This window comes from Branchiostoma floridae, chromosome 6 (assembly GCF_000003815.2).
Source record: "Branchiostoma floridae strain S238N-H82 chromosome 6, Bfl_VNyyK, whole genome shotgun sequence".
Lineage (NCBI taxonomy): Eukaryota > Metazoa > Chordata > Leptocardii > Amphioxiformes > Branchiostomatidae > Branchiostoma > Branchiostoma floridae.
The window spans coordinates 13582550-13609355 of NC_049984.1; the positions used below are offsets into that span (position 1 = coordinate 13582550).

Genomic DNA, 26806 nt, shown 5'->3' on the forward strand with positions numbered 1-26806 from the left:
CAGTATTACATTTTACAATTGTAACGTTATTTGTGCATGTGATGTTCTGCATGAAGTTTATAGCTCTTGTCGATCTGTAAGTACCACCATCAGCCATACTTTCCTGAGTTTTTGTGCTTTCAGAAGTGATATTAAGCCATCATTTTACTTCACAAGTGCTGACTTTCTATCATGCACAGGAGGTTGCAGACATCATCGGTGCAGACCCAAGGGAGATAGTTTTCACTAGTGGAGCAACAGAGTCCAACAACATCTCTGTTAAGGTGAATACTAAACACCTATTAAACAAACTTTAAGCATGTTTTCATCAAGTTTAAAATGCTCTATGAAGGTGATATTTGTCTTCTGCCTATTATTTGTTATCATCAGTGTTATCCACTTCATGCAGTGATATTGTATGTCTTTCAGGTACTTTTGTAAAGTTTGATGGATATAGTCTTCAAAACAGTTTTTCATGTTAAAATTTATGGAACTGTCAATCTTGTCTTTTTGTTTAGTTTCTAACTTGTTTGTTTTTTGTCATCCAGGGTGTGGGCAGATTCTACAAGAGTAAGAAGAAACATGTCATCACAACACAGATTGTAAGTACATGTGTACCTTATAAAAGCTTATCTAGTTTCTGCTTATTGCCTTCTATTGACTAAGTATGTATTAATTCACAGTACAGGGTTTACAGTGATTTTCTTTTTTTCTGTCTGATGCAATGTAGGAGCACAAGTGTGTGCTGGACTCCTGCAGGGCCCTGGAGGGGGAGGGGTTTGATGTGACCTACCTGCCTGTCAAACCCAATGGAATTATTGAACTTGAGGTAAGGACTGGACCTGGATAGATGTAATACCAGGTTGAATTAAAAAAATATAATGGCTTACTAGATTTTTGCCATTTGTTAAAAAAAATATGCATCATTGTAACATGACAAATTTGTGTCTCTGGATGAACAGAAACTGGAAGCAGCCATCAGACCAGACACATCACTGGTCTCCATCATGACTGTCAATAATGAGATAGGAGTGAGTCAGCCAATCAAGGAAATAGGTTGGTGTGATACTGTCCTCTATCATGTATGGTTGGCTGTGACTTCTTTTCTGCATATAAATTGCAGTTAATACTAGTACCTTTTATCATGACAGGTTTACATGACGCTTTATGGTGAAAGCTGTGTACATGGATGTGTCTCTGTTGCAGGTGAACTGTGTCGGTCTAAGAAGGTGTTCTTCCACACTGATGCTGCCCAGGCCATTGGAAAGATTCCTCTGGATGTGAATGACATGAAGATAGACCTGATGTCCATCAGTGGCCACAAGATATACGGGCCAAAGGGTCAGACAACCTTGCTATTTTGTTATGGAATTATATAAGTGTGAAAGGGGGATGCTATCATAAGCTTCCTATATGGCCTCCTGGAGATGGCAATTTGACATCTGTAGCAAGCAGGGAGAGTTTTTTCTTAGTTGCAAGTCTTTGAGATTCGTCGATACAAAAAAAGGTATTTCACTGTTATGTGAATCACGGTGAATCAACTGAATGTCTCATATGTTCATACAGGTGTAGGAATCCTGCAGTGTATATTCAAATGTTCATAGTTTCATTCAAATGTCCATACAGGTGTGGGAGCCCTGTACATCAGACGACGACCTCGGGTGAGGATTGAAGCCCTGCAGAGCGGAGGTGGTCAGGAGAGAGGCATGAGGAGTGGCACTGTGCCTGCACCCCTGGCTGTGGGGCTGGGGGCAGCCTGCCGTATCTCACAGCAGGAGATGGAGGTCAGTACAGTGGCTTGGGGACATTGACCCTGTGCACATTACAAGGTTGCTCTGTGAAATTTCAGTAAGTGCAAAGTTGATCTTTGTCTCCTCTAAGTAATCCATCCTGTTCATCCTACAGTATGACCATAAGAGGATCACAGCCCTGTCTGAGCGTCTAATCAACAAGATCATGAGTGCCCTGCCCCAGGTGGTGAGAAATGGGGACTCTGAGCAGACATATCCTGGTGGGTTGTCCCTCAAACATCAACTTTGTGCAATTTATTCTTGAATTTGTGGAATGTGACATAGCATTGCTCTCACAGATGAAAGCAGTGAGCAAGTTTTTCTTTTGCTGTAGTAAAGGAAACTGAGTGAACCATACTGACAGATCTTTGATGCTTACTCCAACAGGTTGTGTCAACTTGTCCTTTGCATATGTGGAAGGAGAGAGTCTGCTGATGGCACTGAAGGACATTGCCCTGTCTTCAGGGAGGTATGATACTAGCCTGTTGTTCAGTCTTTGCAACCATCTGGTACAAAGATACTGTGAGAACTAGTGCATTTTTTTTTTTCAATGGTATGGTTGTCTTTAAATCAATGAGTTAACAGGCTCCACAACCATAGCCAGTGTCTGCTGATTGCGCACTGTTTTAAATAGCATTGTCCCCTTGTTACTGCAGTGCCTGCACATCTGCCTCTCTGGAACCATCCTATGTGTTGAGAGCCATTGGAGCTGATGAAGACCTGGCACATTCCTCTATCAGGTAAACAACTATATATTATAGATACATGTCTTAACTTGCTTATAATACAACATTGTATCTCTGTCACTCTCACAAGACAATGATCTTTGATACATTCTGATATTTTGGTCATGTTTATCAAAATAGACACGACAGGTTACCAACTTTCCACTTACTGAGAAGCTTTATTCTCCAGGATTTTAAACTTTAATCATGAAACATTACAGGTTTGGCATTGGGCGGTTTACAACAGAAGAGGAAGTAGATTACACTGCAGAGAGAACCATCAAGCATGTCACAGCACTGCGGGAGATGAGGTGAGACAACTCAAAACCCCAGGCTCATCTATGGGTTGTACTTGTTTTAACACTAACAATGCAAAGACACTAGGTCAGGTGATGGTTAATGGAATCATCCAACTCTTCTCAGTGTTAAGTATGCTTCTGTTGTACCAAGTCATGATCATGATTGAGTCAGGTGGGGCATCTGGAATGATTCGTCTAGAAATTCATCTGGCTACTTGTGAATTGGCAAGAACTGTATTTTGCAGAATGTTGTTGGGATCTTAGTTCAAGCAAGGACATTAAATAATCTTCTTATATAATGTCCTTTGTGCAAGTAATGAAAAACACTACATATATTTGTATTACATTTTGAACTGTGTTTTACAGTCCTTTGTGGGAGATGGTTCAGGAGGGTATCGACCTGAAGAATATCAAGTGGTCGCAGCACTAGGTGGCTTCTGCTCATCCAAAGCCTGTCATGGAGCACCAGGGCCTCCTTGGAGTGGGCTCTTCAAGCCTGTAAGTCTCCATGGAGTAGGACCTACATGGATAGCTGATGTATATGTGCAAGCCATCTAAAGTGAAACAAAACTTTTCAGTTCTCCAAAGACAAAAAGTTTTATCAACAAGTGATGGTGGGATATGTTGATGATATAATACTTGGTTATGTATAAAAGCTCCTTGATAAAATCTGATATGGACAGTTATAATGCCTAAAGCTCTTGTATTGATGAAGCAAGCCTGTGTATCATATGAAGGTGAATATAATATACTGGATGTTCGTCAAATTTTACTGAAGCAACTTTCGAACGAGTAAGGTGTTCAAGAAATAACTCCTTGAGGTAGATACTGCTCAAGGAAGGTGACATGCAGATATGTACATGTGGCAGGTATAAAGGAATTAAAAGCAACTTTGCAAACTGGAAAGTTTAAAACCTTTTCTTTATTTGTAGTCCAAACATATGCGTACAATTATGACTGTTTTCATTTGATATCTAATTTCTATGATTCGTAAAGCTTACAGATCATAAGTGAATAATGTGTGTAAGTTTTGGGTAACTCAAACTGCCTTAGTTGGTACTGATAAGTTTGAGTTAAGGTTGAACAGGTGTGCACAGTATAATAGAACAGGTCCTCATACCATCCATCCCTTCAGCTACTGTGGTAATCCAAACAATTTAAAAAGGAGAAACAACCCCTCTGTGTCATTCCTTACTGTTAAACATGTATATTTTGAAAGACAAATAAGAAGTCAAGAAGTATACTTATTCCCATAGCACACAAACGTAAGACCCCTGAAAAATAATTAACAAGCCACACCATTAAATATACCAAGCAATGTAAATATGATTTTATATATGAAACCTATTTTACAAAAACAATCATGACAAGAGGATGTATATGACATTTGTTCCTTGGTCTGTTCAGAATAATTCTCATTTCTGGCTGCTGATTTTTTTTCTATATTAAAGCAATATTCAAAACATCCTTTACAATGCACAAAAAGTTTCCAATTAATTCTGGGTGTATGTACTTCGAGTTTCTACTTTAATATACATGTACCTGTAGAGTAATTGCCTTATCTACCTGTACACAGATATATAATACAATGTACTAGTACCTTGCAAAGTCATATATCCAGGAGTTACATTGTATAGGGGGCATTTTATCTGTGCTATTGCTTGCATCATGTGTAACATGACAAACTGTACATACCACTGACTATAACTGTATCCCCAGGCTATCATTTTATACAAGTAATCTCAGCTTTTAAAAAATGCTGGTATCTTCAACACCGACTGACTTGATCTAGTTCCGGAGTGCCTGCAACCTGAAAGATTGAAAGACAAATTTATTTTAAGTCAACTCTGCCAAGGGATTCAAGGACACAAACATTTACACATAAATGGATATATATATATATATTAGAACACAAAGACACATTTATTTTCTACCAGTAAGTGTGTATTAAACCCTGACATATGAAGTGGTACCTTCTGGACAGCTGGTCCTCCTGGGTCTGTGTCTTTGAGCTGCTGGCTCCGATGGTCTCCTGAGCAGGCCCCAGCCCCTCCAGCTGACTCATGACCTCCAGGCCACTCTCCTCCGCCACCTGCTTGATGAGGTCATCGACCTGGTCCTGAGGGGTTGTCAGTGTAGTAGCAGTACCCATAGAACTCTCCAGGGTCTACAGGAAAAAACATCACCAACAGTTAAGAAAATGACTTCTTGCATCTCAAACTGAGAATTCTTGATCAATACAATTCAACTACGAACACAACATAGTACTTAAGGATACAGAAGTCTGCTGTACATCTCTTACTATAAACTATCAAATGTTATACACACCTGTGTGTGGACATCCAGGTCTTCAAACTGCTTTTCAAACTTCTCCATCACCTGGCTTACCTAAGAGTGGGAAAAAAGTTGTGTGGAGAATAAACCATTCCATTAGCAAGATGCGTATCTCATAAAAGCATTCTAGATGGAGTTTTGTGTTCTCACTTGCTATAGACTACATAACACAGAGCCAGAACAGATTATGTAATAGGATTTAGGATTAGCTTGCACAGCCTTCCTCTAAACTAACCTTCTGCAGATCCATGGATCCCATGGCCTTGTCCAGTGCCTTGGTTACATGGCCCATGTCCTTGGTAACCTGTGGAAAAGGATGTTCCAGTAATTTAAGGTGGGCTCCTGTGCTGTGTTAGTTAATTCAACTGCAATAAAAGGCATCACACAGAACATCTGATGCATGCTGATCATCTACAAGGGGAGCACAGTTTCTGAATAGACTAAATATAGCATAGCAGTATACACATCATTACCTGGGCCAACTGATGTCAGTTAAGCCCTTCTGATTTGGCAAAACCATAATATCAGAGACTGATCTAGCCTTCCAGATCACAAAATTGATAGGTTCAGTACAAATTGAAAGCAGACTACCTGGATACACATCTCATATGTGGCATGTGCTACACGTACATGTGTAACAAAACAACCACCATCGATTACAACAGCCTGCAGAGTGCCCATACCTGCTTCATTGCCACAGCTGACTGTACTCTGGAAGCCACTCCATCCACCCTGGCCGACATCCGCAGGTAGTTCAGGCCTTCGTTGTGCTTCCTGATGGCATTCTCAGCATAAATCTTAGCTACATCCACATTCTTCTGCTGCAGGGCCTAGGATAGTAGGAAGATAATTTCACTCAATTACTCATCCTTGTTAAATACACAGGTACTAAAAGATACAAAAGCTTTCATAACTCCTGACATTTCTTGCTGACAAGGGACATGCACATACCTTCTTCACTTTGGCTTTCTGCTGCTTTTCTTCTTTTTCTGACTTCTTGGCCAACCTGTCCAGCTGCTTGGCAGTAAACTGTCAAGAAAGATTTAAAATCAGAAGAGTTTCTAGTAGATGCATTAAGTAATGCACAACACAGTATGAACATATACATTATGTGATGAATACCATGTGCCAATAGTCATGGACTTGCTTGAACTAATATTGATTTGTGATCCTGGGTTTAACTTACAAGTAAACCTATGAGTAAGAAATAGCACATGGCATCTTGATAACTCTGGCTATCTTTGCTATATTTCTGATGCTAGTATGTACAACAGAACTAGCATTGATCAAAGATGATAATCAAATTGCATAATAAGGATCTAGTATTGTGAGCGTAATCAATGAGAAATATTATACCAGTACTTAGTTAGTAAAAACAGTAATTGTAAATTTCTCACCCTGAGCTGGAAAAGGGTTTCTGAAAAAAAAAAACACGAAAACAAATGAGTGACGGAGTGAGCAACAGACATTACACAATCCAGGAGCAACTCTGTGTGAATCAATGTAAAATACATTTCTACATAGATTTAAGAAGGAGAAAAAGAGGGCCTGTATGCCTTTTTCCGCTAATCGTTATGAGCCATTTTAATTCCTCGTAATTTGTTGTCGATCCGCTCTAATTTAACATTACCAGTAAGTGTTATTGGTATATTATTCATGATTGAAGCATTGTGGGTTGTTTTAATTCGTACGTTAAACGTTGTTATACTGTCGGCACTCCACGTGATAAAAATTTTTGACAGTAATATGTCATGAAATGATGATGAAGACAGTGGACATATTCCCTGTCACTCCTCCGTGTTCTGGGCACTTCCTTCTTACATTGTCATTAGTCAATTATTCTCACCCACTGAAATTCCCTGATCTACCATTGTACAAATAGGAATGCTTTGCAACCCTTGCAAATATACAACGTAACGGTCTCCTCTGTCAGCACTGGAACACCAGTGCTGAAGTGGTCGTCAGCACTGGAAGGCTGAGGCAGCTTCAGCACTGGAGGCCCTCCTGTCAGCACTGGAAACTGAGTGCTGAGACTACAATTAGCACTGGATTTCCAGTGCTGAGGATGTTTCAGCTCTGGAAATCCAGTGCTGACAAATATTCCGCACTGGAAGCCGAGTGCCTAAGCCGCCGACTCTAAAGTAGCGACACGACTGTAACTACTAATTATTTATAAAAAACAAACAAAAAACAAGTGATCTCTTTACCACACATATAGAGCACCTATGAGTTGCTACCTCTGACTACCTATTGTTTTTTAAATGGTGCTACTTTGCCGCACAAGCAGAATGTGTCGTCCACCTGTAACTACCTATTCTGTGTAAAAAAAAAACAAGCGATCTCTTTACCACACAGATAGAGTACCTATGAGTTGTCTACCTCTGACTACCTATTGTTTTTTGAATGATGCTACTTTGCCGCACAAGCAGAATGTGTTGTCCACCTGTAACTGCCTATTCTGTGTAAAAAAAACAAGCGATCTCTTTACCACACAGATAGACCAACTGTTAGTTGTCTACCTCTGACTAAAAAGACATAGATATATCTAAGTCTAAAGGAAATAACTCAGACAGCCGTACGGGCGCATGCTACACGAATATTACGTTCAGCACTGGAACGTTCCAGTGCTTTATAAACGTCAGCACTGGAAGCGCAGAGCTGAAGTTTTTACAGCACTGGTGTTCCAGTGCTGAAAAGTTCCCGAGCACTGGTAAATCCAGTGCGGAACCCGTTACTTTTGTAATCAGCACTCGGTTCCAGTGCTGACGGCGGTTTCAGCACTGGGTAACCAGTGCTGAATAACCTTTGAACTACTAGTAGCTCGCCGCCTCTCCACCGCGAGTTCAGCACTGGCACCCGGGTGCTGACGGCAGTTCAGCACTGGAAAACCAGTGCTCGGAGAAGTTCTGCACTGGAAATCCAGTGCTCGCATTGGGTTCAGCACGGGAATTCCAGTGCTGAGGGAGCTTCAGCACTGCAACAAGGCCGCTCAGCACTGGAAAACCAGTGCTGACGTTTCTTCAGCACTGGAAAACCAGTGCTGAGGCCGATTCGACCCATTGATTCAGCACTGGAACACCAGTGCGGAACCCGTTACTTTTGTATACTTGTGCAACCCTTCCTGAATTTACCGTTAGCCATTACCGGGCCTTCTGAATTTACCGTTAAGCATTACTGTGCCTCCATAATTCACCGTTAAGCGTTACCAAGACCCCCCATGCAGACCCATTAAAAAATAGAAAATAAACTTTTATAGATTGGCAACTCATCCCCATCATGGTTATCACACAGTGCACAGGCTTCTTTCCTTTACACGGGTATCATTTAGTAACAAGGCAAACCAGTCAATAACTTAATGTCCCTCTAATAAAGAAACTTCAGACGCAGACAGAGGGGAATACTTTTAAAGTTACATAGCTGTGAACCTAAAGTGTTCAACCAAGGAAGTTAAAAAAACCCTTTGGAGGTTAAAACACAAGGTGTGTTTTAACCTCCTTGGTTCAACAGATTTAGGACGTACACTACAGTATGACAACTCTCCGGGCCGGGCCAGTTGATTTAGAACAAAACTCTAACGCTAACTGATAACTTACCGTCCATCTTCGACATTGTGAATGTAGTATCTGTGTCAGCTTATGCAGCTATGAAATGATATTGCTCACTGGATGCAGCCCAAATCTAAGACCTGTTGTCAAATCACTGAAAATATTTCAGGTGTTCCTGACTAACAAACAACACGGAAGTGATCGTTTCCGGAAGTGACGTCTATGGTCAGAAGGGTCTGAAATCATTCGACCTTTAACCTTACGAACTCGGGCTGTGATTGGTCAGAGATAATCGTTCACCTTTCCTATCGAGCTGGGGAGGGTGGCGATGGGGCTGAGACATTGCTAAAAACGCTTATATTGGTTATTTTAGGCACCGGTAGGTTCAATAGCCGAATCTTGGGCTGTTAAACAATGTTATGGTTAATATTTAGGTATCGATGTTGGACAATTTGACCTTCTTTGGACTTGTAAGGCTAGCTCTGCCCAAGGCACATGCGGGATTTATGGAAGGGAGGGGGGCACGTTGTAACCTTCGCATGTCACAGGGAAACATTAACAATGGGGTCATTGATGCATTTGCTCCCGGCGGTGGATTTGTTATCCTACCTGCTAAAATCGGACAAATTTCTTGGTGGAAAAGCATCTGGCCTCTCTTCCAACAAAGAAATTATGCATTCTATATGTTATCCCGGACAGAAAAGGTGTCGCGGGGCTTATAGTCCTATTGATGAGCCCCGCGCGGGCGGATAAACTGTTCCCGCCACAGCCCGGCGTGGGCCAGCTGGACTCAATTTACCGGGCCGCGCGCGGCTTGTCATGGTTGTCATTAGGGCTCGCGGCTTCCGTAATCTGGCTCTAAATGGTTGGAAATTAACTACTCTACCCCAAAAAGTCAATACTTTGGCAAATATATGCGAATTACATCTCAAAGTATACATTTTCCCAACTGAGTGTGGCCTACATCAAGGGAGAATGCCTACGGTATGTCCTCACTCTTCAACTTGCCTAAAATAAACACCAGCGCGTTCGGTCATGCCGTTTTCACCATGTTGTTGACAACAAATTCATCCACAATTTGGTTTTTATCTCCAGTGCGAACGTGTTGGTGAACTTTATCTACAATTTGTCAAAGTTATAGGATTTCTGAACATGCTCATGTCCCAAAAAATCCCGTAAAAACTAAAAAAATTGACTTTCCTAGCGGCAAATTTCTTCCTTCCAAAAATGGCGCCTTCCTTGATCAATTTTCAGTGGAAAACAACCAAATGCGCATGTCTGAGAAGGAAAGGACTTTTAATTGGAGCCCCAGTTTGGCGGGAGGTTTGAATGGGCCAATTGGGACGCCATTTTCCCCTAATGTCGTAAAATCGCAAAACGCCTCATTTGCGGCTATATTTCTTTAACATAGGCTGTGTCCCTGTGCATGTGCAAGACATGTCGACATGTCAGTATACTTGTAGTTATCTAGCCTTCTTCGCAAACTTCGAGCTAGTCTGGCTTTCATTTTTTCGGGGATGGGGGCGCTGGTTCGTGATTTTCAACGTTGACTAAGGTTCTGTAATAAAGGAAATAAGAGTCTTTCAGTGGAAGATTATAAGTGTGCCTTGGTAGGGAGTTTCGCCCCGCCTCCCTTCCAGCTCCACGCAGACTCCCTTTCCTATTAACTAGTATTAGAGAAACTTAGTCAACAAAAAAGATCGCAAAACAGCCCCCCTCCCAAAAAAAAGCCATCCCGCTCGAAGTCTGCAGTCTGCGAAGGAGTCTAATAGTTATCGGAGGGTAAATATCCTTCACTCAATTACTGTCATAATTTACTTTCTCCAGACAGACCAGATCAGAGTACAGCCATGGCAACGCTGCTGTGTAGGAGGATGTGGAAGCAGTGCACTGTTGGGAGACGTCTGATCAACACAGCTGTATACAATAGGAATGTCAGACCACATCAGAGTAAGAATTGTTTGCACATTTGTCTTAAGACATTTCTCCTATGGTAGTGATGTTAACTGTGAGTCTCTGTACTAGAAAGCCAGTTTTTCCTAATTGAACGTGCACAGCACATTTGGTTACATGATCATGATTATGTACCATAAAGGTCTATTTGTCAGATTAGGTAACAAGACAGACGAAAGTTTAACATTTTTTGCTTTCAAGTATGTAACTGTTTTCTTCCCTTTTTTTTCAGCAAGCAGTACCTGCATTCTGATGGTTCCAACATTGAAGGGAAAGCCATCCGTGCCAACAGTGGGCATCAAATCTAACATCCTGTCTGAGATCCCAGTGATATCATCAGAAAAGAGTGCACTTGTGGACAGTGTGATTTCCAACAAAAGCCCATCCCTCACTCCCCTAGAGTGTAAGCTAACACTTCAGTACTACCTTCCCAGCTCCCAGCCAGCTATTTTCCCAGAAATTACCATAACAGATCCTGCTGTTAAGACAGTGTATGAACTTCCTGTTCAGAAACCAACATCTGTGGAAGACAGACAGCCTACAGGGGTCCCAGATTTCATTGGAGACACCACCAAAGATAATGTCATAGAGTGTAGGAATGACCTGTTCCGTCGCAGGAAGAAGATGAACAAGCATAAGCTCAAGAAGCTCAAGAAGAGGATGAAGTTTGTACTGAGGAGGAAACGTCTCAAGAAAATTAAGAAAAAGGTTATAAAGCTGAAAGAACGGGTTGAAAACCTGTACAGAAAGTTTGGTATGACCCCTCCTGACAACATAGAAGAGCAGTGTAACAAGGTGTACCCCACCATCAGGTGTTGAGGAGGCAGGAATAGAAGCTGCTTTAATACTGGATTTAAACTTGAAAAGAAGCTGACTAAACCTAAATGTCAAACTGAATCAATAGTACCAACAGATAAAAAACTGTAAGTGTTCATTAAGACATTATCATGATATTTACACATAGGTGTTGAATCATGATCGTCTTGCTAGTACCATGTTCATTTGGGTACTTGTACTTCCATGCTTAAAGATGCATTATTAAGGATGCATGACAATATTGAAAATGCATTCTGCAAGAGACTTTGTCATCAAGGAGAGTAGAAGTATTTCTGGTACATGCTCATATAGAATTACTTAAACCTTGCTTTTTGGCATCTTTGATAGTTCTTTACTGATATAACATGCATAATTTTGAGGATTAAAGAATTTTGAAAATGTATAAAATCAATCAGTCATTGTGTTTGTATGTGTATGTGTGTCCTGTTGGATATAGTTAATTACACAATATGAATTAGTACAATACTAGTGCTTCTCACAACATTGCAGTTCCCAATCTTCATCTTTGACTTGAAGCTAATACAAAGGCTTGACAACTAAACATTTGAGAACAACATAATGTTACTGAAACAAGTGCATGCAATTCAACTGGTACATCCCAGATAGAATTTTTGTTTAAAAGAAAATCAGGTATGGCACATACTAAAGCATAATATTTGCTCACACCTGCCAAGGTTTTATCATAAAACTTGCATCAACGTCATTTGGGGCTGAAGTTGCAGGATTTATCCTGCTGATCAACACTTCTTTTTCTATTTGTTCCTTTTTTTTTTGGTCTGTTGTTAGACCAGGCAGGATTAAAATTTGGACTATATTGATTCAAGACATTGACCTAAAAAATGAGGCACCAGGTCTTTGTGGAGTTGCCAAAAACGTGACGTCATCCATGCCCCTGCTGTACATTTTGGGAGACCCGTCCTGAGGAGCAGACTCGCGCCATTTTGTTCTCTCCACAGGCACGCCGTGTTTTCAGACGATATCACGGCGTTTTGGTGACTGTGAGGGGAAAACCACTCTGCAGCGTGTGCATCTGTGCTGTTCATTCACAGAGGAGCAGATCACCTCTAGAAAGTCAGCGCACTTGATATATTTGCTCAGTTAGTAAAGGTAAGGCCTAAATCTCTGTGAAATATTATGATTTTTTGGCACTCTTTATAACGTTACAGACTGTGAAGCAAAATTATGTTGGCGAATGTTCCCTCCATGCATGCTGTAAGGTATATAGGTCACGAGAGAGACATTGGTTTTGTTGAATTGCATTTTGTATAAGGTTTCCTTGTGGTTTTCTGGCCTACACAGATAAATCGCGCAGATAAATTCTCTCCTGACCGTGCGAGTCACATGAGCTGAACACTGAAAACGTAGGCGTGTAGAAAACGTAAATTATGTTACATAACCACGTTCTCCTCACATGTATCCAGGTCATCCCCCAAAATGAGCAAAAAACTGCCATTAAGGTGCATGTATCTTACGGGAAATTCTGTAGGTATTGTTTCTTTTTGGGGAATTACCTTTGAGGTAGTCAGAGAAGGGAAAGATCGTGATCACAAAAATGTGTTTTCAGCAAATCCCATGCCACAAAACCCTAGAAATTATTATATGGTGTGGGCTTTTACTTGTTTAGCTCTGTGTAGTCTGGAAGCAGTGGTCAACTATCTATGTGTGTCTCATGTGATAAAAAAAACAACAAGATACAATAGAATAATCTTACCCCTTTCCCAATGTGCTTGGACAAGATGTAAACAAACTTGAATAATTTGAGACCATTGTCTTTGTGACCTACTCAGGCTGTCTGATACAGTGAACAGCAGCCATGGCTGACGACTTTGATGTGGAAGCAATGCTGGAAGCCCCTTACAAGAAAGAGGTAGGTTATCTCTCTAGTCTCTTGTCAGCATAGACGTTGATGGCTATTTGAATTTTAAGGAACACTGTAAAATTATAGAATTTTGAGTGCATCAAATTATAATTCTGATGGAATACGAGATGAAAAATTGTCTGACGGAGAAGTGAATTTGCAAGGTAAATCTGTGTTAGTAGAAAATGTTGTTCTGCTGGTAGGAGCAAATTATGAGAGGGTGCATTGAAAAAATGATGCATGATAAAATACCCCATTGTCTTAAGTGTTCATAGAATAGAAAACTAGTCGTCCTCTAACTTCTAAGATAACAATTACCACTATTTTTCTCGCTGAATCAGATTGATAGTATCATTAGGAGGATAACCTTCAATTGGGAAGGCAACAAATTAATTCTTTATGAAAAGATTGCTCATGGCCCAGTTTTGAAAAATAATCATTTCATTTATCATAATCAAGTTATTATTTCTGTAGCTTGTATCGATAGAACTTGCTGTTTTTACAATAATGTAATTGATTAACCCACTCTTGCCCTTGTTCCAACTGCACATTTTAGCAAATCGGAGAGTTCTTAAATCAATTGATCTGTTTAGTTTATTTTGTCACTTTTACATTAAGAATTTCGACAGGTAGAGTCTACTGCAAGTTAATTTAATTCCATTTTCAAGAAAATGAACTTAATTTTGTGAAGACAAAAGCACTGACCTAGTATAGTGACTTAAATATTTTAATTGCACCGATACTTTTCAAGCTTGCACTTACAAATGAGAGTGATAGGAACAATTGAATATTTGTAACATCATTGATCTATAATCAGCTACCCATTCCAATCAATGCTGGATGTAATTAGAAGTAATGATTGAACTCAAAACTGCATTTGCAGTGGTCATGTAGCATGTTTTTGGCTATCTCAAATCAGATGGCTATTGATATGGCAAAAGAACATGTCCAGCATTGAATTTGTGTCCATTTGTCCAGTTTGACTGCATGATTTAGTTTTGATTATTTAAAGTGTGTAGTAATGTATTTTCTGTCTTCTCCCTAAGGGATCATTATGTAACCTCTCTTAGATATTTGGGATTTTTTTGTACACATAAAAGAATTGGTTAAACTGTAACCAAAGACATAATTATTTGTTGTCTAAAATAGGGAGAAGACAGACATGTTAGTGTGTGTATTAATGTTCAAGCTGGACAAATTAGAAGTCTTGTGTATCGGCCCTGTCTGACTGCTGTTGCACATTTCATTCTCTCGTTGTAGACCTCATTGACTTTGTACAGCAACAGTTTGCTTCAAGGCCTACGAGGTAGTGATCATCACCCCAAGTTTGCACACACCTACATCGGCTCTCTCTTACTCTGACAACAGGTTTATAGTATAGTTGTAATCCTAACAGCGTAGACATTATCCTTTGCCAAACAAAGAAGCACAAAACATTCGGCCCATAAGATTGCATGTGGAAGTTTGCAAAAAAGTACTTTGCTGTAATTCTTAGCTCTTTGGGAAAAGTAATATTGGGATAACAATTGGCAGTTGGGGAATTCCATCTTATTACGTGATGGACTTAATGTTTTGTTGTTCATGTGATATTGTCATCTAACTCCGTCTTGAGTCATCCATTTCTGCATTCGAAACATCAACAAAGTAATGCTTGTATCAAATGAGCTTATCTAACAGAATGAGATGCAGGTTTTTTGCCTTTTCTTCAACTTCGATGCCCAATTTGTAAGTCATGTAACTGTTGATGACTCATTGGAAATGATACCAAAATTGTCAACCTAGAAGTCAAAGCTATAGCTAGACATTGAGATTGATAGTTTGAAAACAAAGACAAGAAAACAGTGAAACTTAATCTATAGGACTAAAGTGTGGATCCCCCTCTCGCCCCAGGGTTTAATGAAGCAAGCTGTTGGACACCTCCTTCATCTGATGGCTGCAGCCTTGGGAGCTGACTTCCTGCCGGCTGATCTGTCGCTCTCAATAACTGGGAGTCAATGAGTGGCCTAGTGTATGACAATGATATTGGTACATGGCTAGTGCAACTGGCTCCACTGTGTAGTTAAACCTTCACTCATGGGTGTGTCAGACTTGTCTGCCTAGTCAGGCATCCGTCTCTGTCCAGTGCTTACTTTTATAGGCAGTTGAGGTTTTTACTTTATTTTTTTTCTGCTCATACATCCTACAGCCATGCTGGCCATCTTTGAGCTGGCACAGCCGTGTGGCTTCTAATATTGATGGACCAGATACACATGTGAATATGTAGTACACTCCAGCGACAGTAAAAAGTTCTATTGAATGCGGCATTACTGACTGAATTTTATGCTGTTGTTTTTCTTCCTCCCACCCCTTCCCACTTCTTGGCATCACAACACCCACCGTTGTTGTCACATCATTTTGCTGTTGTGTTTTCGGACCTGATAGGACATCTCCAGCAAGTCCAGCGGTGACAAAGATGAAGAAAGAAAGAAGTAAGTTGTTCCATTATTTCACAATGGCAACAGGTTGTAGATAACATGTGTAGACAGTACATGTTGACATGGTCCCAGTTATCTAAACAGGAAATAAAGGGGAAGTTGGAAAAGATCTGGTCAGAGTTTTGTCACGCTATACAGGGTGGTCATTTTTATGTGGGCATGCATCGTAAAATCTACCATTGGCATTTGCCTGTGAAGCTGAAAGCTAAGTCCACAGTAGATAGTTTCATCAAAACTGTATAGCATCTTTTCAGGCAAGAAGGATAACAATCTCCCTTATATCGTGTACAAATAGGTAGAGGACAATGTGGCAGATATTCGTTTCTCTAGCCCCATATCAGTGGAGGCCCTATAACTCACAGGGTAAGTTTGATATTACTAATTCAGGCAGGAAATCTGCTTCAAAGTTTTGACTACTGAGAGTCCATATCCGTGAGTTTTTCAGATATCCTGCTGGAATTTGTTGTGGTGCATTTAGCTCTTAATGTGTGCAATGTGGAGATACCATGTTGACTTTCTACCAAGGTCATGTTGTAGATATGGCCCCAGGTAGCCGAGAAGATGACTGACATAGACATGGTGAAACTTTCTTTTATTATGAACCTAAGCAAGGATTTAGGGTAATGCTACTGTTACCATTGAAGGAAGGTGAAAGTGATACACTTTAAAGATTTTTGTCATATTGAATGTATGTCATGCTTTAATTTGTAAGCATTGATTGGTTGAAATGCCAGTAGTCTTCACAAAACTTCTCTCCAGTTTTCACTTCCACGTTTTGTCCCTTACCATAAATACGATATATAAACAAGGCAGGTCATGGCACATAGAAATTACTTGTGTTTGTCTGACAGCACTTGTGAAGGTGATGGCTTATGTTTGTTACTTTGCGTGGTTTCCTGGCAGGAAGAGGAAGAAACACAGCCGCAGCCGCTCTCGAAGTCGTGACAGGCGCTCCCGCAGCAGGGACAAGGACAGAGACAGGCGCCGCTCCCGGAGCCGTGATCGCAGGTCGAAGAGTCGTGATCGGAAAAGGTACGTACATGTACTTATGTCCGTGGATTGATGTGTTAAAGGAATAGAGCCATGGAAAGATTTTGACATTGTGTCCTGAATTGCTACATGGCTTGTTAAAACTTCTCTTTTCATGCTTGTGCATGTACAGTGAGGAAATGTCCATGGGAAGCTGTTGGCACAAATAGTCTAGTACTTACAGTGTAAATGCATTTAGGTTTAATTTCGCGTTAGCGGGAAAATGCTTTTCGCAGTGGTTTTAATTTCGCGGTTGCAACATGCACTGCATAAATCTCTTACTGTTCTGGAAAAATGTTCACAGTGGTTTTAAGTTCGCGGTGAAGTGGCCATTAAACCACCGCGATAGTTTCTGCATTTACAGTACATCTTGGGGGAAATACTACGAGCTTTTTAAAATACTACAAGCTTTTTAAAAACTTTACAATCTTGAAGAGCATGTGTGAAATTATTTATTGCTGGTTGAATCAATTGCAGGAAGAGCCGGTCTCGGAGTCGAGGACGTTACCGGGATCGCTTCCGAAGAAGCAGAAGCCGCAGCCCTATCCGCGGTGGACGCTACAGGTATGTGCCATGGGATTCTTCACTGATGTTTATGAAGAAAAATTTGATGGATGTCTCAAAGACACAATCAGTATGATATTGTTCGTAAGACTCGTAATAGGGACTGTAAGGCATCTTCAGAAGTTAAAGACCAAGACCAGCTCGCATTCCAACCTTACTTGTCTGGAAGCAAAACAAACATGCTGGAGGACAAATTTAAAACTAGCAGCAAATTACCATAAAACCGTGCCTCTTTTAGCCCCCTCCCTACTGAGTGCTGTTGAAATCAATCTTATGGTTTTCTATGCGATGAATTGTATTTGATGGAAAACCACAGGCGGATGCTTATAACAAAGAAAGAGCAGTCCCTTTTATCACGCCAACCTGCATTGCATTAAAGTAGCTCCATGTGGAAAAAAGATAATACGAGATGGTAGATATTATAGTTATTATCCAAATGAATGACTGTCAACAAAGCTTGTTAGATAATGACAGGCCCTTACTATACAAATATCTCAGAAAGATCAATCTGTGAACACCAAATACAACCATGTGACAAAGAATGCCGTTCATTGTCAATAAAATTGAATCTCAGTTGTATATGGATTATAGTCATATCATTTTTTTTAAATTTGAGAAATGTCTTGAAAATATTTCGAACAGTGGACATACTGTTTAATAACCCATTTCATTGCTGTGCATTATGTTAAAGAGTTATAAGTAAGCAATTAGTGGAGACTGGAGAAGCTTGTTGAATTTGCAGTTTTATGTTAAAACAGGAAAATTTGTTAGATAAATGAAGTGTGTAGTGACAGGTTGCATTTTTTTCACATGCAGACAAAACTTTGGTGGTCAACCCAGGTATGAGTAATCAAATCACTAGGTTTACAAATTTTTTGGGAACCCACTAGTTTCTGCTATGGATTAACTCATGTTGGCAATCATGTTTTGAGGCTTAAATGTATCAAAAATGAAAACTGTCCCTTTTTATATGTATACTCGACCCTTCTGAAATTATATGTCAATAACTTACCTGTAGCACAACTCTCAGATGCTATGGCCAAAAATGGTTTGCAAGAGCATCAAGTGATGTCTCCTACATTGACCTGTTTAACATGCATGAAAACAACCTATTGGCAGTCCCCCACCTATTCGATCTCAGCAGTAAATGTAATGCAAGTGGTAGTTGATAAAATGTACATATGTCAGGTATGCCAGTCGGCATGATGCTGTGATAATACATTTTGAAAAACCCCTCATCGGAGCTTTACCCGATTATGTGCCTGTGAGCTCCACTAACCATTCCTGAAGCTTACCTGTGTGGGTTGATAACACTAAAACATTAAGTCCAACCCCATATGGGATGAGCAAGGTTGTGATGTATGCTGAGTTGCGATTTCTGTCTCCCCATGCAGACAACAGACTAAGCCTGCTGAACAACCAAGGTAACTGGCTGCATGGAACCAACTGCTATAGATACTGTTATTAGAAAAATGGTGCATATGAGAGAAAGAACTGTCAAAGCAAAGGAAGGAAATGTACAGCGTTTACCAGGAATCCAAATTGTAATCAAGAGGACTAAAAAAAGTGCTAAGAAAGCTTACAGTCTCATCCATGAAGAAAAATTGCATGGCAATTTTATTAAGGTTCTAAACATAAGTTTCAGGTTGTCTGACAAGGTTCAGTAATGATGTCACTCACTGTGATTGACAATCAAAAGATGCAAAGTTAATGCATGGCTTCCTTTAAGCAAATGGTGGAAAGAATAAGTTTTGATGCCAATGAATTAGAAAGATTCTTTATATGAGACAAAATGTATTAAGGACACCTCCAATGTGCACCAACCTTACACATTGATCAGTTTGTTCCTTTAACTTGGCATTATAGTTACATATAATAAAATATGCTGTGAAATGTATATTTTTTTATAATGGTGCCTACAAGTACACAAACACACGCTGTACTGGGGACACAGGCCATACCTCCAACATCTGTCTCTATCTGTCAGCCACAGACATACCTCTTGCCTTGGTAACCTGGAAAATAAATACTTTGGATGTCAGTGATTTCTACTGATGTCAATGACTCAACTAGCTTCCTCTGTCGGATACATACCCTGTGTATAATGATACTTTTTTCGTACACTAAATTTCACGTCAATTTCTTTTCAGGGCTCGCAGTCCGAAGAAGAAGTCTAAGTCAAAAAGTCCTTTGAGGTAAGTCTTACTGAAGGATTGTAAGATATAGACCTAGTATGAATGATGAAAGTAAACAGGTATTTACAGACTAAGTTTTGAAATTACCTTGAACTTGCAACCCTGAAATATTTCACCTAAATGTTGGAGACTTTTTTGTCACAACTCTCCTCATAGAAGTCCCTATTCAGTATGAACACAGTAATTTCAAAATGACAAAGAATATCTGTTGTGTTTGTTGTTTGACATGTTCCCATTTACTTGTGCAGGGAAAATGGTGTTACCAAGGATGAGAGTGGGCCTCAGCTGTCTCCAGAAGAGCGGGATCAGCGCACAGTGTTTGTCATGCAGCTGTCCCAGCGGGTCAGACCTAAAGATCTGGAAGATTTTTTCTCATCAGTTGGAAAGGTATCAATCTCTTGATGTATTGTTGATTTGCATCTTGTTAAGCTAAGTACCAAGATATTTGGCATTGTTAGGTTGAGCTATGATGAGGATTTAATGTAGATGATTGTCTGTGACAATGTTGTGCATGCTTTTATTGTACTGATGACAACTTAAGTTGATTTCAGATCCTGCTCTGCCAGCTGGCTCAGTTGCAGGTTGTGCTGACGTCTGGTTGTTCTTTTGCAGGTCCGTGAAGTTCGACTTATAGCTGATCGCAACTCCCGACGCCACAAGGGCATTGCGTATTGTGAGTTTACTGACGCGTCGTGTGTTCCAATGGTAAGGACACAGTTGTCCAATTTTTGAAGCAGCAATCTCTCTTTACTCTGTTTTAGGTTCGTGATGTGCGGTTAGTGTCAGACCACAAATCACGTCGCTCAAAGGGCTTTGGCTATGTGGAGTTTGGAGACAAATCCTCAGTCCCATTGGTAAGGCTACCCCCTCCTAGTGGCATGCAGCTTCTACTGTTCATCCAGTGTACTGAATATGAAGTTAAGACCATGTCATCACTGTGGGACATGAGGAGAGAAGTTGATTGAGTGTAACAGTTCCCAACATTTTAACAGACTATAACATGCCAAAGAATTATTCAGTGTTTTTTCTTTAAAATATTTAGTCCTATGAGACTCTTACATTTTATAACTATTCACTTACAACATACTGATGAAATGTTCAATTGGTCATCCAGTGTTTGTGTTTATATGACATTTCATAAGGTTCTTACTGAGCTTTAATGTGCAAGGTGTTAGAACACAAAACTTTAATATTTGATGTGGATATTGTATGTAGAAGTTTAATGTAATGAGGTTTGAGATTGAGCACAGTATAGTTATGTAGATTGTAAAGTTATTAGAAGGTAGAGAACAGTTTGAAGTATTGTATCTGTGTTTGTACTCCTTAGGCTATTGGTCTAACCAACCAGAAGCTACTTGGAGTCCCCATCATTGTGCAAGCATCTCAGGCAGAGAAGAACAGGGCAGCAGCCAACTCTCAAAACCTGCAGAAGGGCAGCTCCGGCCCCATGAGACTGTACGTGGGCTCCCTGCACTTCAACATCACAGAGGACATGCTGAGGGGAATCTTTGAGCCTTTTGGAAAGGTTTGTCATTGCTCTTTCACTTCATCTGTGTTCCAAACACTTACAACATTTATATGCATAGAAGTATTCCTTTTTACGAAAGTCCTGTCTGGTTATACATTATACTACTGGAAGCAGCAGACAAAAAGGAATTTCTTGGATTTGGTTGAGTACACAATGCCACTTGTACATTGCATGTATATGTTAACGTGTGTACTGAAGTTCTACTGCCAGTAGATAGTTTGTTACAGAATTACTACCTGTGTTAAGGTTTCAAATCTGTTGATTGAAAATCGCTATCCTTTTGGTCCATACAGATCGACAACATTCAGCTGATGAAGGACAGTGAGACGGGGCGCTCCAAGGGATACGGCTTTATCACTGTAAGTCAATATGGTGTCATTTCTTCCGTTACAGTGCCATGGATTTGCAAGTCAATTCAACATTTATCTTCATGTTCCTATAACTTTGTTTGAACTTTGTGTTACATAAGTATGTGTTGCTAAGCATGACTAATCCTGTAAAAATAAATATATATTAATACCAAGTGGGGATTGTGCTGTAATCCTATATGAAAGGGTCCAGTGTTCTGACAATGGTTTCCTTTTGCTGCCATGTACATAATTCTTTTTATCTTCAATGTGTACCCTGCAGTTCCACGATGCAGAATGTGCAAAGAAAGCCCTTGAACAGCTGAATGGGTTTGAGCTGGCAGGCAGGCCCATGAAGGTGGGGCACGTGACGGAGCGGTCAGACGCAGGAGCAGCAACGTCCTTTCTGGACAGCGATGAGCTGGAGCGGACAGGCATCGAACTGAGCACCACGGGGCGTCTCCAGCTCATGGCTAAGCTGGCTGAAGGTCAGGAATATTTCAGCTTGGTATATTTTAGACTGATGTTTCTTGGATATTGACCTTTTTTATCCTTTTAGTTGTTTAGTTCTGTTACCTCTCATCACACTTATTAAGGACATATCAGTCTGAGCTTTCACTGTTAAATTTCTGACCATTTTTTCCCCATTTGGTACATCAGCTTGCACAAATTGGGGATAAAAAAGTCCCAGACTTGATTGCAGTCTAACCATGTATTATCTGTACCTCCATAGGAACTGGGTTTGAGATGCCAGCTGCAGCCCAGTCAGCGTTGAACATGCCCATGGCTAGCCTGACAGGCCTGCCCACCCTTCCCGGGGCAGGACCAGGGGTAGCCGCCCCTGCAGGGGTCATGCCTGCAGCAGGGCAGCAGCAACCTCCTCCCCCACCTGTACCCATCCCTGCGTATGCCACGCCGTGTTTCCAGCTCTCCAATATGTTCGACATCAAGATGTAAGTATCAGCACCGGTTGATAGTTCAGCTTTAGGGTAACACACATATTCTTGTCAGATGCTACTGTTAAAGAGATTCGATTGATTAAAAGATGTTTATTACTTGTCTCATGCAGGGAAAATGCTCCAAACTGGGACATGGAGATCAGGAATGACGTGGTTGAGGAGTGTACCAAGCACGGGGGTGTTCTGCATGTGTTCGTGGATAAAAACTCTGACAACGTGAGTCATGACACACATTCTCATTTTGTTTTTCTGTCACTCTATCAACAGTAAAGCCTGTTTTTTGTAGGTGACCTTTGTATATTTGTTATAAGTGGTATTCACAACGGCTTCTCTTTGCCAGCAGGAAAAATGTTTTGTGCAAGTCGTAATCACAATAAATGAGTTTTGGCTAAAATCATTTTTTCCCTGTACAGACTGCTGATCCATTGCAAGGAGGAGAGCAATCACAGGTCAGTATAGAATTGTTGTTACTATTGTGGACATAGTATTATCTACGAAGAATGGGGCAGATGCCAGAGTTTACAGCCCAATCTTGTCCACCTACAACCATCATTGGAGAAAAAGCCTGTTGATGATTTGTCCTGGTTGAGGTAGCCTTTCTGCAGCAAATTAATTGTGGGTAAAGCAATGGGGAAAAATGCTGATCCGGTGACCAATTTTGCCACCTTCATAATTACTTGTTCTCAAACTTGCCTCAACCTTTCCTAGGCTCTTCTATTAAAGGCCTGTATTTTTTTTAAAACACCTCTTAATGTAGCTCTATCCTCATTATTTATTGACATTTACTCCTACAAGTAGGATACGGAAAAGTTCACCATACTTTGTTCTGTTTACAGGGGAACGTTTACGTGAAGTGTCCCAATATCCAGACAGCGGCAGCCTGTGTAAATGCCCTACATGGAAGATGGTTTGCAGGAAAGATGATCCAAGCCAACTACGTGCCAATAGTGAATTACCATGCGCTGTTCCCTGAAGCAATTACAGCTACAACGTTGCTGCAGCCTGCGAGTGCACAGCAGTGACTACCTCTGTACAGTTGATGGTCCATACGCGTAGTCAGAGCACCCGCTCATTGTTTCTGTATCGACCAGTGCAGATGTCCTGATTAGATTTTATCAGCTCTACATGTACTGAAAAGACTTCAATCCCCTGGTAGATGTCTTCTGCACAGGGACATCCAACATTGTCTTGTATATAACTTGTCTGTGCATTTGAAAGTTTCCAAATTGAAAGTTTCCAAAAACCTTTGGCTGTATTTACCTTGGAAAAGAGACATGTTTTTAGGTGCTCAAGGTTGATTCTTGAGGGATGGAACTATGCTACTGAGTTATTTCAGTTATACCTGATTTTTGTATCCATTTATATTACATTGATTTCTTTTCATGGGGAATGATGATGCAAAGGGACCAAAGTGCACACTATGTGTTTATCCAGAGGACAGAAGGATTTGCTTTTCAAAATAGTTCACCATCCTTGAAAACATAACCCCTGTAACACAGCTCGAGACAAAATAGATCTCCTAAGCACAGGACAATACGATATACATGTACCAACCCATGGTTAAAAAAGGATTCTGTCATGTTGCATGAAAAGGCGCTGTCCAAAGGATTTGTGTATGGAAGACACAGAGAATTATATTAAAATTTTTAATTTTTTGTAGGCAGGGATTCAAATAGACCTAGCAGCTTTCTGTTAGTATTAGCCGTCTAGTTTTGTGCATATCTTGGGCTTTGTAAGTCCTGCAACTGCTACAAACAAATCTGAAAAAAGCTTGTAAATAGGTGTCAGCGCTACTTGTAGTTTTCTGGGTCAAAGATTGTTGTTTAGTATCTGCCAGTTAACCTTGTCTTTTGTTCACATATTCATGTTTGCTCCACGGCAATGATGGTAGACCAAAGTACTGTTTACCTCATACATGCGGAGCCTTTTAACTTTAGAAATCACATATGGTCAGGATGACATGAAGATCTTACAAAGTCATTTACAATAAACCAATTTCCAGTACAAGGGTGTACTTGTTGTCTTTTTGTGGCGGTTCATCCAAAGACACATATTGTTTGCCCACAGTATTTTTTTTCTTCTTTGATACGATTGATTAAAGAAAATGTAAATCAGTAGAAAATAACCTAGTCTCCAAGCAGAGCCTACGGTGCCTTAGAGATTGTATTAGGGCTGTGTAATGGTACTGATACAGTACAGGTACAATCAATTGGCTACAGGTACAAAATACCGGAACACTGGTGTGTACTGGACTTGTATCTAATAAGTGCAAGCCAGACAGGATAACAGGTCAGGGGATGGCCACTTTGACAGATAAAATTACTGTGAAATTACCATAGCAGTCTCTGAGCCTCAGTGAGGGAAAAACAAAATTTTGTGAAGGTCAAATTTTTGTTGCATCATGTGTCTACTATATAAACGCGTTTTTATTGGTTCAAACATGCTGCTATCCTTATTGAAGATCGACTTTTACTTCATCAAGTAGTTCAGGTACAGATTCAGGTCCGGACCTGTACCTAAACTCCTGTACCTGTACCGAAATTTGTTTAGGTACACAGCTCTAGATAGTATCAAAGCTGGTCAAGGAGTATAGCCTCCCAAAGGGAGTGAAACGGGCACCGGTGCCTGTTTGACACCCCCTTCAGGAGGCTATACTCCTTGACCAGCTTTGATACTATCTCCAAGGCACTGTAGGGTCTGCTTGGAGACTAAAATAGCCTACCCTTACAACAAAAGAAGGCATGGATATTAACTGATTCACACGATACAATGGTTCCTGATACCAGGTTTATTCAAGCAGCTTCTATCTTCAAATAGTTAAGTAGTGGCATTGCACAATAGAGGAAATTTTGTCTACATATGATAAGTAGACTAAAAGACTTAATACACCTGATATACATCTATCCCACATTTACAAGGGACAATTCTGACTTAAGGGACTTACAAAACTATATTACAATTTAAAGAGTATTACGTACTATATTACAATTAAAAGAGTAGGTACATCTTCCTGAAAATCTTGACTATCTTGAGATGACTTGTGCTTCAATAGATTTCACATCTTTAAATTTAAGAATCAATTCCAAGCAATTACACAGGTGAAAAAAACACCGGTAAGTTGCAAAGTACTATGATTGAATGAACTGTTAACAAAAACCATAATGAGTTTACAAGAAAATCCATGAATTTATGGGAAAGCCATTAGTTTTCTGGTGAAGTGGCTGTGTATTACGAATTGGTGGAAGAAAGGTATAAAGATTCCAGCTGTTCTAAATGTTGATAACAGCTATCTGCATCAATCCTCAACAAAGAAAAAGTTATTGGAATAAGATTAAAGAAATGTGGGTTCAGTCACAATTGAGGCTTACTTATGGGCAGGAACATTTTATGCAGATTCTTGCGTATACCTTAAGTACAGAATCACAAAGCGTTTACACCATTTTCTAGCTGCATCAGTAAAAAGATGAAGGTCATCAAGCTTCACCTCAAATCAAACTAGATTGACAACATGATCAATGAGAATATGGAATGTGCAAAAGCTGAACACTACAAAATCTTAAGTTTTGTTACAAATTAGCTACAAGGCACATTCAACAATTCCGCACTGGTGGCATTAGCGGCCCAAAAGCCTGGTCAGCAACACCAGCACCATACCCAGAAGGGTGTCCACAACAAGAGCGGGACCTCCATTGGCCCCATTCTGTGGACTCCTGCGTGTGCGGCATCCGGTACAGTCATCACAGACGTCACAGATGTTGGTGTTCTTCAGGGTCTCCGACTGATAGACATTGGATGCCTTGACATCTGTGGGTACCACACATCAAAGTTTAGATTCAAAATACGTGTTATGTACGAACATATGTACACTACAGTCATATACATCTTAACAACTTCCTACAGAATACGGTTAGGTTTTTCCACAATGCCCAGTTTAAGACCTGAACAAGATTCTTAAACATTGGAGAACACACCTCATAATGACTAGCCTGGGTACCATCTGATTTCTACTGGGGCTCCTTGCACTCTCAGCAAGTGCAAGGAACCCTGGTAGAAATCAGATGATACCCAAGCAACATAATGACAACTGATGAACAATTTATAATCTGCTGTTGTACAGACCTGGCTTGTAGTAGTCGTACACCTTGACCACAGATGGCTGAGTCTTGGCCACAGGCATGGAACGGCGGGATGTCAGAGTCACACAGGTGGGACTGGCATTCATCTGGACAGGACAGTAAAGTAAACTGACTTGATAACGAAGTCTATTGTGAGACAATGCTGTTGGCAATGTCTCCTTGGCACTCAACATGTTGGAAAACAATTAGAAATTGTACTAACCCTGTGCAGGACAGGTATAATTGTCCCTGCATCCCTCGTTGTCAGGCAGACT

At 40.4% G+C, this 26806-nt stretch overlaps 5 protein-coding genes across 10 annotated transcripts in view; 3 read left to right on the forward strand and 2 right to left on the reverse strand.

Moving 5' to 3' along the window:
* Positions 1-179: 179 nt before the first annotated feature.
* On the forward strand, positions 180-3695 carry LOC118417304 (cysteine desulfurase, mitochondrial-like; the record flags this gene model as incomplete). The annotated part of the gene is given in 11 exon segments (XM_035822823.1): positions 180-263; positions 528-581; positions 710-808; positions 942-1035; positions 1186-1320; positions 1606-1763; positions 1885-1990; positions 2157-2238; positions 2426-2509; positions 2716-2805; positions 3160-3695. Coding segments are annotated over 11 exon segments (1050 nt in total), but the record flags the coding sequence as incomplete, so codon positions are not given.
* A 2-nt stretch (positions 3696-3697) lies between these two features.
* Positions 3698-8904, reverse strand: LOC118417306 (charged multivesicular body protein 1a-like). Its single transcript, XM_035822827.1, has 8 exons — positions 8721-8904; positions 6525-6544; positions 6079-6156; positions 5811-5957; positions 5363-5431; positions 5122-5181; positions 4767-4960; positions 3698-4603 (listed from the first exon to the last, which is right to left on the reverse strand). Exons 1-8 carry the CDS (start codon positions 8734-8736, stop codon positions 4582-4584), a joined length of 606 nt encoding a protein of 201 aa, XP_035678720.1. The 5' UTR covers positions 8737-8904; the 3' UTR covers positions 3698-4581.
* On the forward strand, positions 8901-11840 carry LOC118417305 (aurora kinase A-interacting protein-like). Of its 2 annotated transcripts, none has more exons than XM_035822826.1 (3): positions 8901-9051; positions 10504-10622; positions 10858-11840. In XM_035822826.1, exons 2-3 carry the CDS (start codon positions 10523-10525, stop codon positions 11442-11444), a joined length of 687 nt encoding a protein of 228 aa, XP_035678719.1. In that variant the 5' UTR covers positions 8901-9051; positions 10504-10522; the 3' UTR covers positions 11445-11840. The 2 variants fall into 2 exon arrangements, with proteins under 2 accessions (XP_035678719.1, XP_035678717.1); XM_035822824.1 differs by having other exon boundaries at positions 8908-9051; positions 10500-10622.
* A 514-nt stretch (positions 11841-12354) lies between these two features.
* On the forward strand, positions 12355-24421 carry LOC118417302 (RNA-binding protein 39-like). Of its 5 annotated transcripts, none has more exons than XM_035822819.1 (17): positions 12355-12569; positions 13250-13329; positions 15742-15788; positions 16698-16826; positions 17301-17387; positions 18204-18227; positions 18782-18811; positions 19538-19582; positions 19831-19969; positions 20195-20287; positions 20910-21107; positions 21404-21469; positions 21741-21945; positions 22191-22410; positions 22527-22632; positions 22830-22865; positions 23253-24421. In XM_035822819.1, exons 2-17 carry the CDS (start codon positions 13276-13278, stop codon positions 23436-23438), a joined length of 1665 nt encoding a protein of 554 aa, XP_035678712.1. In that variant the 5' UTR covers positions 12355-12569; positions 13250-13275; the 3' UTR covers positions 23439-24421. The 5 variants fall into 5 exon arrangements, with proteins under 5 accessions (XP_035678712.1, XP_035678711.1, XP_035678713.1 ...); XM_035822818.1 differs by lacking the exon at positions 20195-20287 and adding an exon at positions 20344-20436 and having other exon boundaries at positions 12356-12569; XM_035822820.1 differs by lacking the exons at positions 18204-18227; positions 20195-20287 and adding an exon at positions 20344-20436 and having other exon boundaries at positions 12356-12569.
* Positions 24422-25756: 1335 nt separating this feature from the next.
* Positions 25757-26806, reverse strand: part of LOC118418113 (CD109 antigen-like) — a 39315-nt gene continuing 38265 nt past the window's right edge. Inside the window, exons 40-41 of the mRNA XM_035823943.1 lie at positions 26536-26638; positions 25757-26220 (exon numbers count right to left, since the gene is read on the reverse strand). Coding sequence (XP_035679836.1) covers positions 26030-26220; positions 26536-26638 — 294 coding nt within the window. The 3' untranslated portion in view covers positions 25757-26029. The remainder of the gene's footprint in view (positions 26221-26535; positions 26639-26806) is intronic.